This window comes from Alosa sapidissima, chromosome 12 (genome assembly GCF_018492685.1).
Source record: "Alosa sapidissima isolate fAloSap1 chromosome 12, fAloSap1.pri, whole genome shotgun sequence".
In the NCBI taxonomy this organism is placed as follows: domain Eukaryota; kingdom Metazoa; phylum Chordata; class Actinopteri; order Clupeiformes; family Clupeidae; genus Alosa; species Alosa sapidissima.
This window is the reverse complement of record NC_055968.1, coordinates 13,568,818-13,582,132: the sequence shown is the minus strand read 5'-3', so window position 1 is coordinate 13,582,132 and position 13,315 is coordinate 13,568,818. Positions and strand designations below refer to the sequence as shown.

The following is a 13,315-nucleotide window of genomic DNA, read 5'->3' as shown; positions in this document are numbered from 1 at the left end:
TGTTTCCGGTAGTGCAGTGATATCAAGGAGCAATGAGTCTTCCAACAGAAATCAATGGGATTTTACAAAATGGCAAATAAAACACGACAGAAACTGTATTTCGCTACGCTACTTGTTTTGGAACATCAACGAACATCACTAACATCTCTGTTGCAGCTGTCTTTTATTGTTAGCGGTGTGGCAGAGCCTTAACTGAGTAACCGAGGCTGGCTGTGTGTTTGTTGCAGAAACTTTGATGGATGACCGTAACAGTGGAGGTGAAAAGGGTGATTATTATGATAATGATGATAGAGAAAGCACCTTTCTCTCAGGACTGCTGCCACCGCTGGAACTCAGGACATGCTTCCAACCCTGCTCTCGTGCTCGATTGATACGACTGAGCTGAAAAAATGAAATACATAGAAATATCTACCATTTGGTCTATTCCAGCAGATTTTAGATTACGTCTCATATACCTGTAAAGTTATAACCAACAACATTAACACAGCAATATCTAACCCTAGGAAATACCTACTTTGTCTTTTTCAAATCTTCTCATTTGGGCAGCTTTCAGTAGAAATATCTAGGATAGATCAGGGAAAATTACAATCTTCTTTGCCACAAAATTCTAATCAATGACACAATCAAGCTTAGAATAGCTTGCCTAAGCAAGACACACATCAAGTCCAAATCTACATCGAAAAAAAAAGTTTGACTTCCATTTTTTTCCATGGCCTGTACTACTAAGCAGGATTTGGGGGTTACTTCAGATTTCATCCTGGATTTTCAGTGAAATTGTGATACGTTTTCAAACCAGAATTGTGCATACATCATGGTTGAAAGCGTATCAGAATCTCAGAAATAATCACATTATGCAGTCATTTTAAGGCGGCTGCAGGCGGCTACATCAAGTCGAATACCCTTATTGTTTGTTTCTCAGTCGTGATAGAGGACTCTAGACCTCTCTATATTTGCGATTGGTCATCTGGTGTCGACAAATTCCAACACCCCTTTCATGTGAATGCGTTCATACCCAGCTGGGAAAAACCTGGGTTGATTTCAGGGTTGCGGTTGTTAGGTTTTGTCCAACGGACTAACAAAAAGATACTTGCTTAGTAGAACAGGCCCCAGTCAGTCTGCCATCTTGCATAAAAAACATTAAGACATGCTGTCCACCTGTTCTCTCTGCTTCTTCTCTCTCTCCATTAGATCAAGTCTTCTCTTCCTCGCTGCCTCCTACATAGGAAAAACAGAGCTGCAGGTAATGCATTGCCTCTCTTTGATACACACTGAGGGCGAGCCACCGCTAAACTGCTTATGAAACCATTTTGTAAAACCATAAATGTTTACAGTACACGTGGGTGTGCATGAAATATTCAGAGGACCACAAGTGCTGTACAGGCAAAAAACGGTGAGTAAGCTTTTTAGAATAGGGGAAACAAAGTAGATAGGACGGAGACAGTAGCCTCTGAAAAGTCCTGATAAAAGAGGACGAGAAATATACATGGCAAAGGAACACAACTGCCCACTGACAAATCTGACATATTGCAGAAACAAACGGATACTGTAGTTCATTAGAGGAAGGAGAGGGTAGTGCAGAGGGGGAGGGCACAAATGCCAAACTGCCCTCCGATTGGATGAGGGGTATGCATGAAAAGGAGGGGCAAGAAAGGAAAGTGAGAGGGAGGGAGGGAAGGAGGGAGAGTCTAAAGGGAAGGCGGACTGAACAGGAAAGCTGGAGGACTGGGCAGAGAAAGAGAGGATATGTGTGGTGTCTGTCAGAGTGGATGAGAGCCAACAGTGGGAGGCGAAGGAGGGTTAATGCCAGGGGTTGGGAGATAGGGGGCGCCATCCGCTATCAGTGGGTACCTCAGACTTCCTTTTCTCCTCCTCAATGCGACTCACTCTCCTCTGAGGGACTGCTGGGGGAGGGGCCTGGACAACATGACATCGGGGTTCAGTCTCAGACGCAACACACACTCACACACACAGACACACAAAATGCAAACACTCAACTTTTCTCGCTTAGTCACTCTGACACTGACATGCAAACACACACGCACACACGAAACCAGGGGAAGACAATGATTCTGCTAACTCCCAGGCCATACACCATGTCTGGACTGGGGTGTCCACCTGCACACGGTCAAGCTCCCCCTCTTACCTGTTTCGGTCTGGCCACAGGTTTCCGCTCAGCAGCCTTCCTGCCAGCATCAACAGCCTTGCGGATGCCGTCCGAGGGCCTCCTGGCGGTCAAAGGCACTCCGTATTTGGCAGCTGGTTTAGTGATCTTCTGAGCAGGAGAGACGGCAGCTGGACCAGAGGCTGGGCGCTTTGCTGGACCGAGGGGCAGGAGAAAGGACGGAAATAACATTAGCTCAGTCATCAGACACATGCTTGTTTAATGTTGATATAGGCTATGCTTTTACATTGTTCTTGCATTACCTGGTGGGCCATGAGCTACACACGCTTTGGGTTGTTTCTGGAGAACACTATGGCTGAATTCCTGAGCAATGAGCTAAACACAAAGCACAAGATTCAGATGGAATGTAAATCAAAACACCACTTCTTTATTGAATTTAATTTACAATGGAACATACGTGGATATTAAACCTTCTTTAAACACTGTGTACCAGTGTAACAGGTTTTCTGCATAACTCCAGCATGTGTTGCATATGTTGTTGGTGTAACTCCAGAAAAAAGAAGTGCATGTATATAGATGCAAGGAAAGACAGACTGTGCATGTGTGCATGTGCATGTGCATTACATGCCTCTCACCTGTGGTGTGAGAAACCTCTGTATCCTACGAGAGAGGAATGGCTTGTCCAAAACGCTGCAGACCGAGGGTCTCTCCCGGGGATTGCGTCTGAACAACAAGCCCAGCAGGCAGCGCAGGTCCTGGGTGTAGTGCAACGAGACCGGGGGGTAGGAGCCCCGGATGATCTTCAGAACCAAGTTCTTCATGTTTCCTGCCTCAAACTGAGAGAAGTCACACAAACATGACACACAAAGTTCAGGGATGAAATGGCCCACACACACACACACACACACACACACACACACACACACACACGTTATTCACGGAGACATCAGACACCTGTCTTCACATCAATAATATGGTAACTGCTAAACTATTTTTTGAGAGAGAGAGAGAGAGAGAATATAATATTTATATAGGCCTGGTGTTTGCTATATTCAAATACACAAATTCTCTCTCTCTCTCTCTCTCTCACACACACACACACACACACACAGGGAACAGCACATACACTGGGTACTTACTGCATGCTTAAGCGTGCACATTTCATACAGGACACACCCTAAGGCCCAAATGTCACTACAAAAGGGAGAGAGAGAGGAGAGGAGAAAGAGGGCAGGAAAAAGAGGATGAGGGAGAACCAGAGAAGGAGAGAGGAGTGGAGGGTTACACACTTGAGGGTTGTAATTTTCAGAACATGCAACACCCTCAACATAATGTTAACGGTACACACACACACACACACACACACACACTTTTGACAAATCACATCAGATTTTATACAGGACGATATTTCCAATTTCATAAAAATGTGCACCAGAGAATGTATTCGGTATTCAGACATTTCAGACCTGTGCATCACTAGCAGAAACAGTGGCTATTGACTGGCACCAGGGTTACACAGAGGACAGAAGGCATTTAAAGAGAATCCATATTGAGTTCCTGTAACAGAGACTGACTGATTCAACTCGGATGAGAGACTTAATACCATTACTTCATCCCATCAGTGTAGTCTACAGTGCTATGACTAAGCATTACTGAGCAATTGTGTGTGTGTGTGTGTGTGTGTGTGTGTAATTATACTGTATCATGTAGCAGAAGTGAGTTATGTCAAAAGACTAAGCCTACTTCTTTTTCTACAGCCAACACATATACAGACACAAACACAACACAAGCACACCCAGTCAAGTGCATACACTCAGGAACACTGATAGAGGGCTGCAGCCTACCTCTTGTTGTTATACGGTTTGTTCTCACAAATTTCAGGTGAAAGATAGTAAGGAGTTCCTATGCACGTCCTGGCCAACTCCACAGTGCTGCATGGAGAGAGACCACTTCACTGTTAAACAAGTAGTGTGTGCATCTACTGAAGCACAAATTAAACATACAGTTTAATCTGTACTGAGGCGTGTAACTGAAGCGCTCCATTCACGACGCACAAAAATAGTTTTGGAAGACTGGACTATTTTTTTCTGAACATACGCGCTGCTATCACATCTGGTGTAGCCAGTTCCATTGATCATAGTGGAAGCTAATTGTTGCAGCAAACACAATGCAAACGGAACGCTTCAGTTACGCGCCAGGTGTAGTCCCCCTGTAAGGTTCTGTGTCGTGAAGGCAGCTACCAACCTGTTCAGAACCCTGGCGATCCCAAAATCCCCCAACTGTACTGTTCCATCTTTGGTCAAAAAGATGTTCTGTGAAAGCAAAACACACACACGATAGATCATACTCAGATATCTTCATAACCAAAAACAATTTGAGGTGAAGTCAAAGACATTTACGTAAAATGTGTTTTCTGTTTAAGTCAGTACTTTGAGTAGCTAAATATCTATTTATTATACATCATTTAATCATCATTGCTTTTACAGTTAACTACATCCACACTGATATAGTGTAAGAGATATAAGTGTAGTTTCACTGAAAAAGATTGAATGACGGCATTTGTTTTTCAGGATGACCCAAAATACAGTTTTATACACCCATCCTGAATCCTGGTTGATGTAAAATACAGAGGTGGACAACCACGGCTTCAGAAAGCAAAGGTCCAATCATGTATTCTTTTTGCCTGTGTAGGGCTGGGACGGTATGGACCGGTACAGTATTTTCCTACCGCGGTTGAGAAGCAACAAATTCCTGTGATTTTGCGATATACCACTTTAAATACCCCATTTGACAGGACTTTTACTTTCTGAATCCGGGTAAGATGCATATTTCACACGGAACACAACACAGGTGAATCGTCTGCCTTCAGTGGCTTACCTGTGACTTGATGTCCCGGTGGAGGATCTTGCGGTCATGCACATGTTTCAGAGCCAGGCAGATCTGCACAAACCAGTCCAGTATCTTGGGAGTAATGTAATAAAAATCAATTTGATTTAGAATGGCCCAAAGTCACCTTTAGAACTGCAATCTGCAGTCCATTAACATATGTAAGGCTCTGCTGAGCAAGAATGGCTGGTCTCTGCTCAAAATATGTACTGACGTGTGTGTGTAAGACTGTATGTGTGTATGTGTGTGTGTGTGTGTGTACACAGATACTGATATGTGTGAAGGGTGAGTGGGGAAACAATTATGTAGTTACTGGTTCTCAAATTGTGGGACTCTCTCTAGTGTTACTCAGGGAGTCTCAGAGATGTTTTTTCATAATCACTCCAAATTATATCAAAATAATAAACAATCCTTAACCATGTGATTTAACCCTGAAGTTAAATTTAAAGTAGCAAAAAATAAAATAAAAAATGCAAAGCAGTAGTAAAATAATAATGCAAAATATGTACAGTAACTAAATTGGCCTACTGTACGCTACTATACTTTAATGTCAGCCAAAACGGTGGTACTTGGAGAACCAATTGTTTCCTGAGGTGGTACTCTCTGTGAAAAGTTTGAGAACCATTGTTCTATTCAATATGTTTATTTTTGCCCTTCTGCGTCTCAAAACATAAAAATGGTTTCCAAACCCAAAATTCTACCATTATTTCAGAAGGGGTGGCTTGTACCTGCTCCTCCGGAAAGAGAACCCCTTTCTGAGAGTTAATCTTCTTAAACAGGTCTCCTCCCTCACAGTAGTCCATCACTATGTACAAGCAACCGCTCTCTGGAGAGCAGGAAGAAAAAGATGGTTTGGGTGGGTAAAGCAGAAAAAAGAGAGGGGTGTGGGGGTTGGGTGGATTGGAGGTCGAGGCAAGAAGAAAGGCAGAAATGGAGTTTGTGGTGTAAGTAGTAGAGAGCAACACAGAAAGCAGATATCAACATTAACCCTTAAAGGTGTACCGTCACACCTTATATCTGGGTTCATTGAATACAACATAGAATTTTAGAACCTTGAACTGTTGCAGAACAGAATCTTTTGTTAGAATGTTCAAAAACCCACACCTGGGTTAACAACACAAAGTGAAACAGACTGTCAGACACGAAGAGACTATTTTGGTCACTCTGCGGTACCATGATGTTAGGCCCGCTTCTACAGTCAGTTCTGTTACAGCCCATTAAGGTTAATTAGGCATGGCATTTATGAGAAAACAACATCAGTACGCCATTAGATGTCTCTCCATCTCCATCTTCGAAGTCACATAAGTAATGGTGACTCTGTGAGACATCATCGGTAGGGACAGGACAAACAGACAGGCCTTCCTCCTCAATTTAATTAAGAGATCCATTTCCTCCTGTTCATTCAATCACAGAGTGTCTTCAACATGTACACGCGCACACACACACACACACACACACACACACACACACACACACACACACACACACACACACACACACACACACACACAGTGGCAATCAGTCAGGTAATCATACATCACTTTGATTTCGTAGAGAGGACCAAGAAGGAAAGTCATTAACCACCATACCCTATTTATCAGGGGGAATATGAGCAGCAGAAAAATCATTTAAGCATGTAGGATGTGCAATGTGCATGCACGACTGGCTTGGTAATGATACTGGTGATCAGGCTATACACACCCACAGACTTTTATACAGTATGCAGTTGGTTTTTCCAACATCATATCATTATTTGCATGCATGATCACATCACATGACATAATGCTGAATGTTGAATTAAACGACAGACAGCGAAATAGAGTAAATACCAGAGATGTTGCAAAAATGATTAGGAACAAGTGGCTTTACCTTCAAAGGACTCCTTATACTGGACGATGTTTGGGTGACTCATGTTGGCCAGGACTGCCACCTCCTTTCGTGACTCCTGCCGTTCTTTATTTGACATCTGTAAAAAATGATGGCGGGAGGAGGGGGGGGGTAAAGGAGGAATAACTTTGGGAAAAGAGAGAAGATGACAGAGTGCAAGCCCCTGAACCTCACCGGTGCAGTCAGCCCTCCAGTCATCTTTTGCTGGAGCAACTCCACACGTGACAGCTTCAGGGTGCCAGTGGACTATTATGCCACAAAATAGTCATTTATTTCTGGTGGCGCATCAGTGTAATGGCATTCTGCTCCTTTCATGTTCACTCTAACACTAAATATGTTGTTTATGGCAAACAAGAAAAACTCTTTATTCAACTTTGACACACACACATAAATGCATCATAATATGCTCATTCACTAAGTGCAACACCCAACCGGGTCCGTGTAAACAGTTACGCTAAACAATAGCCGCTACAATACAGGTGACGGTCCATCGGAAATGTTTGTATTGGCTGACAGTTGTGTTCCCTAGACAGCTATACTCCCCATACCCCACCCTCCACCCCCATTTCCCTCACAACTCCTCACCTGGGAGATGCCAATCTCCTTGATGACGTACTGCCGGGCATCTTCCCTGGACTTGACAAGGTACGCCTTCCCGAAAGAGCCCTCTCCGATTTTCTTCACCTTCTCATATTTCTCCATGGTCCCGGAAAGACTGATCCCTCATACTGGGGCTGTAAACAGACAATCAATCGAAAAATTATCTTCAGAGTGCGATTAGCAACATTTAGACAAAAGGTACACTAGGCACAAATCAGGTCCTAGCTGCCACTCTTAACTGAAACTTCATATAATAAAATAACTGAATTTTAATATAAGAAATTAACCCATATAATCACCTATATAAAGACTGATATTGTAGGGCTGCTCGATTATGATACAAATATTTTATCACTATTTTGTTCAATATTGAGATCATGATTATTAAATACGATTACACAGTGATTTTGGAACTAATCCAACAGGTAACAAATACATGTAAAAAGATAATGCACACGACAACTCAAGGCAAAACGAGAGCATTGTTATGAAACTGAATGCAGCAAAATAATCATTATATTGTGTTGTGTTGTGTTGTTTTGATATTGTTGATCATAGGGCACAGCCCTACGACATTGGTAAAAAACCATTAGCCAAATGCTGGTACAATGTGAAAGTGACTGGCGGATTACGGACACAAAACAATTATTTACTATTGAGTGGATTTTTTTGACCACTTGTCTGTCAGTGGTTGGTAGTTCACATTTTAAAAAGTTAATTTCCAACCCTGCTGCACCTACAAGTGCAAGTCAACACACACTGATTACTCTGTAATATAGAAAGGAGTCCCTGGTTTGTAGAAACCAGACATTTTAATCAGCAAGTCAAGATTATGAACTTTAGGCTATGGGATATTAAGAGAGACAAGCTAAATTGTATGGATTTTAAAATCAAGCAGCTCAAAAAGCATGAATGCATATTTATTTTGAGGCAATAGTCACATAGTGGAACAAACTGTATGGAAACCTGAACAACATATCCATCTACTTGGCATGTGATTAATTATACACACAGCCAGAGAAGCACATGCCGTGATTACCCGCCGAGACAGCGACATTTCCACCACCTGCACAAGCCGCTGGTCCAAGGACAAAGACTACAGGGACATGGGCCTGTTTTATATTCAAATAACACTTCAAATTGTTTAAATATAATTTCTGTGCATTCTGTAGAATGGTCTGTTGCTCATACTGCAACTACATGGAGAATCCTGTCTTCCTAGTAGAAGCATGCCAGTTTGTTTTCAGTGGATGCAATCCTGTGTAGACTCAACTAATTCACTGTGGGTTTTCTCCATACTTATAGTGAACAGTCCAACCATATTCAAATCAAACACAGGGCCACAGAAGAGCCAGTCCAATACACACAGGCTACTTCTCTCCCATTTAGTGCTATTTTGGAAACAGTAGGTGGAGAGCACTTATCCCAAAAGCATAAGGGGGCTGCAGTTTGTGCACCAATGAATTAGTTATAACATGTCAGACAGAATTAGGCTGATCCTCTTTCGCCTTAAGAGACACTCTGCGTCGACAAAAACACCCCTTGAATTTTGTCACAGATTACAAAGATGCAACGTTCACTGTTGAGTGTTGAGCCAGGCACAAAACTGTTTGAATGACTACATTGCCAATACAGTACATTTGTGTGTTATTGTTTTTTCATACTGTTGTCAGTTTTGACAAATTACTAATCGGTAACCTACCTATGACCCTGTCAAATCATAAAAGCGCTTTGATGTCAGGATATCATAGATATGTGACGTGGGTAGCTTCATGTGACTTCGGGGCAGTGCTATTCTTTGATAGCTAATAAAATAGTGCGGTTGCGGGACGGCGTCTGGCGAGCGCACATCACCAATGTACTCGAAAAACCAGTAACGTTACAAAAATAGTATAATAAGAAATAACATTGACAGTATGAACACGAACATCTGTTGAACACCCAGTGAACAAAGATGTTTTACGTTTAATTTTTACCCCACCCTTGTTCCAAATCTGTAACTTAACATCATATGAGTTAACGTTAACGTTACTTAAGTTCTACAAATACTTATACGGGTTTATAATACTTTTGTTTGTTATTGCCATCGATTGCCAATATTATCTCTTATTGCTGACAGTGTCAGCTATGTTTCCTCACAAGGATGCTCTTTCCAACTGACCGCATCTCTAAGCTAGCTTATTAGCTAGCTTGAAAAGCCAAGTTAAAATCAATTTTCAGTGACCGCCAAGTTAGCTAGTCAGCTAGTGATATCATAGCAAGCTAATGTTAACTGGCTTGCTAATTCAGCAGCAGTTCGCTAAAAGAGATCATAGAAATGACAACTGATTTCTGCAGACCAGTGTGAATTAATGGCATGCAACACCTATGGAAAAAACTGAAATTTAACATCACCATCTGATGGACTGCACTCCAACGCTGCGCCAAACCTTTTCGTTGGACGTCTCGCCTTGTAGTCATGGGCGGCACTCTCAAACTACCTATCTAGGATGAAATCCCACCATGCTCGCGTTTCATTGGTCAAATGGACAGAGAATATGCCAGGAGAGGCTCCTTAAGATGTCACTTTAAGCATGTTTGTGTGTCTTTGTTTAACTTTCCTTAGCAACGTCTTCAGTTTTTATACAAACGATTTCTGTAAAATGTGATCATTTTCAAACCTTCGGGGACTTTTATATATAATAATTCCCTGGACGAAGCCTATGTTAAGGTATAAAGGCTACTAAATTTAAATTAGACTGCATAGCATCACTTTTATAGGATTGGACAGAGCGAGCAATAATATTTTTTGTTTTTCATTACCTCTAACAATTTTGCCACCTCCACAGCACCTCCCCCCATTTGTTCAGTGTTAAATTGCATAAAAGAACCCATAAGCAACTGGATTGATAGACCTAATATTTTAGTTTTTACCTACAGCAGAGATTACTAATACTCTTTATTGAAATCAAAACTTGGAATTCTAAAATTCAAGAATTACCTCCCTATCAAATTAACTAAACTGCGACATCATTGAATAGGCTAGCTCTTATAATGCAGTAGTGACCAATAGGTGGAAGAATCTCCTCAGGTAATGTTTGGGCCAGTAGCCTACTCTGCTCTAAAGTCTTTGGTTTTGGCTGTTAGCCTGGCTGTTTGTTTCTCTCTCTCCCATGTGTCTACTTTCATATTTACATGGACTATTGTGGACCCTGTTGAAATTAAACTGGTAGGCCTACTTATATTGGTCTGGGGTTTGTTATAGGTTAGTGTGCCTCAAGCTAATCTGTTGGCTTGTTCTGAGTAGAATCTGTGTTGAAAGTTGAAACTGAATATCCTATTTTACATTTTAAAACTTGTTAAACTACTTCAAACAAAACTTTAATTCAGACTGAAAATCATTTCATGACCCCTTCCATCTTTTTGGTGCCACCCCAATTTAAGAATGCCCTGAGCTTAAGGGGTCCAAAATGAAGAGATCTGTCCTCAGAGAACATTCTATCACACAGAACATGTTCTAAATCTATCGATTAAATAGGCCTAGGTCTATATATCATTGCAATGGACAATGGATTTCTGTGTTTTTGTGCACTTTTAGGAACTACATTTGAAGACACAAGATGGCATTGAGCAAACTGAAATGACTGCACCTGACAATCATTCTACTACAAATCACCCACACTGGCCCATGGGGCTGATTAGGCTGTGGATGGGAAAGACAGAGTACTGCAATTATGAAAAAGGCCCAGCAGCAGTTGTATTTCCTGAGACCAAACTCTAGACATTTGGGCTGCCAAGCACTGCTGCTGATCTAGCTCTATCATCACAACCTCCATTCTCTGTTTGGTTCAACTCTGTATTTACACTTGCAAGTGTAAGCTGCAGAAAATAGTGCAATGTGCAGAGAAAATCATCGGTTGAAGAAGAGAGTGGCGTAGGTCTTGTATGGGGTTAGAACAGAGGCTACACTGTTATGAATGCACCTAATCCACAAGGGGGCACTGTCTTTGGTTTTGTCAGTACAACATTTTTCGGTATCTGGCCTGGGCTGGACAGGATATCTAATGTGTGTACAGATAGTATAATCCCTTAACATTTCTTCTCAAAGTTCAGGACTTCTAATCATTAGGTGTTCCGATGGTGTCTGATTCTCCAGCCATACAGTCTTGTCATCGTACATCTGCCTGGATTTTGCTGAGAAAATGACATGCTGTTTACCTGTGAGCCTATCATGTTAGTCAGCGACAGGCACTCCCGTGTCTCCTTTACAGCAACAGGACAGAACTTCTCCAACTCTAGCCTTGCCTGTTAGTCACTGCCTTCATCTATTTTCCTTTTCAAAAAGTGTGATATCCATAAGTCATACTTTATTTTCTGATTTAGTAACCTATGGTAGCATTTTCATTATCATCTGGCCCCTGCTTGAAACTCGTTTTGGCGCCCCAACTGAAAAGCATAAAGTAATGTTTTCTGAATGATTGTACAGTAATTCATGATTTTATATTGGCCTAATTTATCTATAATCCAACTAACATCTATAACCCCACTTAAACCCAGTTTGGTAATATACATTAAAACATCAATTTATGAGGGAAGGAAATAAAAGGGGAAAAAAAAACATTACAACTCAAAACAAAAATGATCCATACAGTCACTATGGAAAGCTTAGCCCTACATATACATATATATATATATATATATATGAATGATTGTTTAAAAGTGAATATGAATATACACTGTTCATCATACAAATAGAAATAAAGCATACAAATTTGATTTGAGCATTAATTCGCACCATATAGTAATTCATAATATTGTGTAAAATTAAGATATGCAGGATTCCTAAAAATACACATGTTTATTGGACGTAGCACAGCATTTTAAAGGGAGTCTCAGCGAGGAACAGGGCAGAGTTTATAGGGTTTGGGGATGAGACTAGATCCGAGTTCATATGCCAGACTGGGTTCTACTCCCTCTGGTGGTGAGAAGGAGAACCGCTGGAGCAGCGAGGTGCTATATATGGGATCAATCCTCCTATCCATTTATTACTTGTTTTGTTATAAATATCTCTGATGTATTTGATATGATGGCTTGAATATGCTGGATTGTCGCAGTATCAACAACTACTTATTATAAATGATGTTCATTGTAAATATATTTCTCAAGCTTGGTCCTCTCAACAACTGGGAGACTTGCCCAACAACGAAGAAAACTTTAATTCTTATTTCAATCTGTTTTAATTTCAGATCTTGTGCACATACATTCTCACTTACCTTGCTCATTAGCAAATGCTTCATTTAGATATCTACATTCATGATGGCGGGCTCGAGGCTTCTCTTGCCCAATCCAAAATTCCTCAGGGTGTGAAGGGCAAACCTTCTCTGCTGTTTCCAAAGATGTCCATAGATGCAACCAGCCCTAAGCAGAGTACCCTGACAGAGACACTTTAAATAGTAGTAACAGGATTCAACAGTATTTTGCAGTGATGATGAGTGTGGTATGTTATTACAACTGCTTAAATTATACTGATCATCTGTGTTTACTTTGATCAAAGTCACCTTTGTTTCCTATACTATCAAAGAACAAGGGTAGGATGGGTGGTCAGCAAAGTTTTCTCCTTGCTTGACATATGCTTCTCTCACTACTTTGTGGCCATTGAAGACAACCATCCGGGGTCCAAGTCAAAGACTGAAAATAATCCCATATTTTTCAGCGAACTGAAAAAAAAAACATAGGTAACACTTTATAATAACTACACACAATTCATCATTTATTAAGCCTTTGTTACTTATTAGTTAATGGTTTGTTCTTCATTAGTAATTTCTTATTTATCATCAGTAA

At 41.1% G+C, this 13,315-nt stretch overlaps 1 protein-coding gene across 3 annotated transcripts in view; it reads right to left on the bottom strand.

Moving 5' to 3' along the window:
• The window catches only part of nek1 (NIMA-related kinase 1), a 33,858-nt gene extending 23,826 nt beyond the window's left edge, over window positions 1–10,032 (bottom strand). For 2 of the 3 annotated variants that reach the window (XM_042056297.1, XM_042056300.1), the window contains exons 1-15: window positions 9,890–10,032; window positions 7,481–7,629; window positions 6,878–6,974; window positions 5,737–5,834; window positions 5,000–5,083; window positions 4,367–4,434; window positions 3,967–4,053; window positions 3,262–3,316; window positions 2,758–2,958; window positions 2,425–2,497; window positions 2,144–2,316; window positions 1,849–1,914; window positions 1,156–1,215; window positions 515–562; window positions 301–381 (exon numbers count right to left, since the gene is read on the bottom strand). In XM_042056297.1, coding sequence (XP_041912231.1) covers window positions 301–381; window positions 515–562; window positions 1,156–1,215; window positions 1,849–1,914; window positions 2,144–2,316; window positions 2,425–2,497; window positions 2,758–2,958; window positions 3,262–3,316; window positions 3,967–4,053; window positions 4,367–4,434; window positions 5,000–5,083; window positions 5,737–5,834; window positions 6,878–6,974; window positions 7,481–7,597 — 1,308 coding nt within the window. In that variant the 5' untranslated portion in view covers window positions 7,598–7,629; window positions 9,890–10,032. The remainder of the gene's footprint in view (window positions 1–300; window positions 382–514; window positions 563–1,155; window positions 1,216–1,848; window positions 1,915–2,143; window positions 2,317–2,424; window positions 2,498–2,757; window positions 2,959–3,261; window positions 3,317–3,966; window positions 4,054–4,366; window positions 4,435–4,999; window positions 5,084–5,736; window positions 5,835–6,877; window positions 6,975–7,480; window positions 7,630–9,889) is intronic. The other variant, XM_042056298.1, reaches the window with a different exon arrangement.
• Window positions 10,033–13,315: the final 3,283 nt, after the last annotated feature.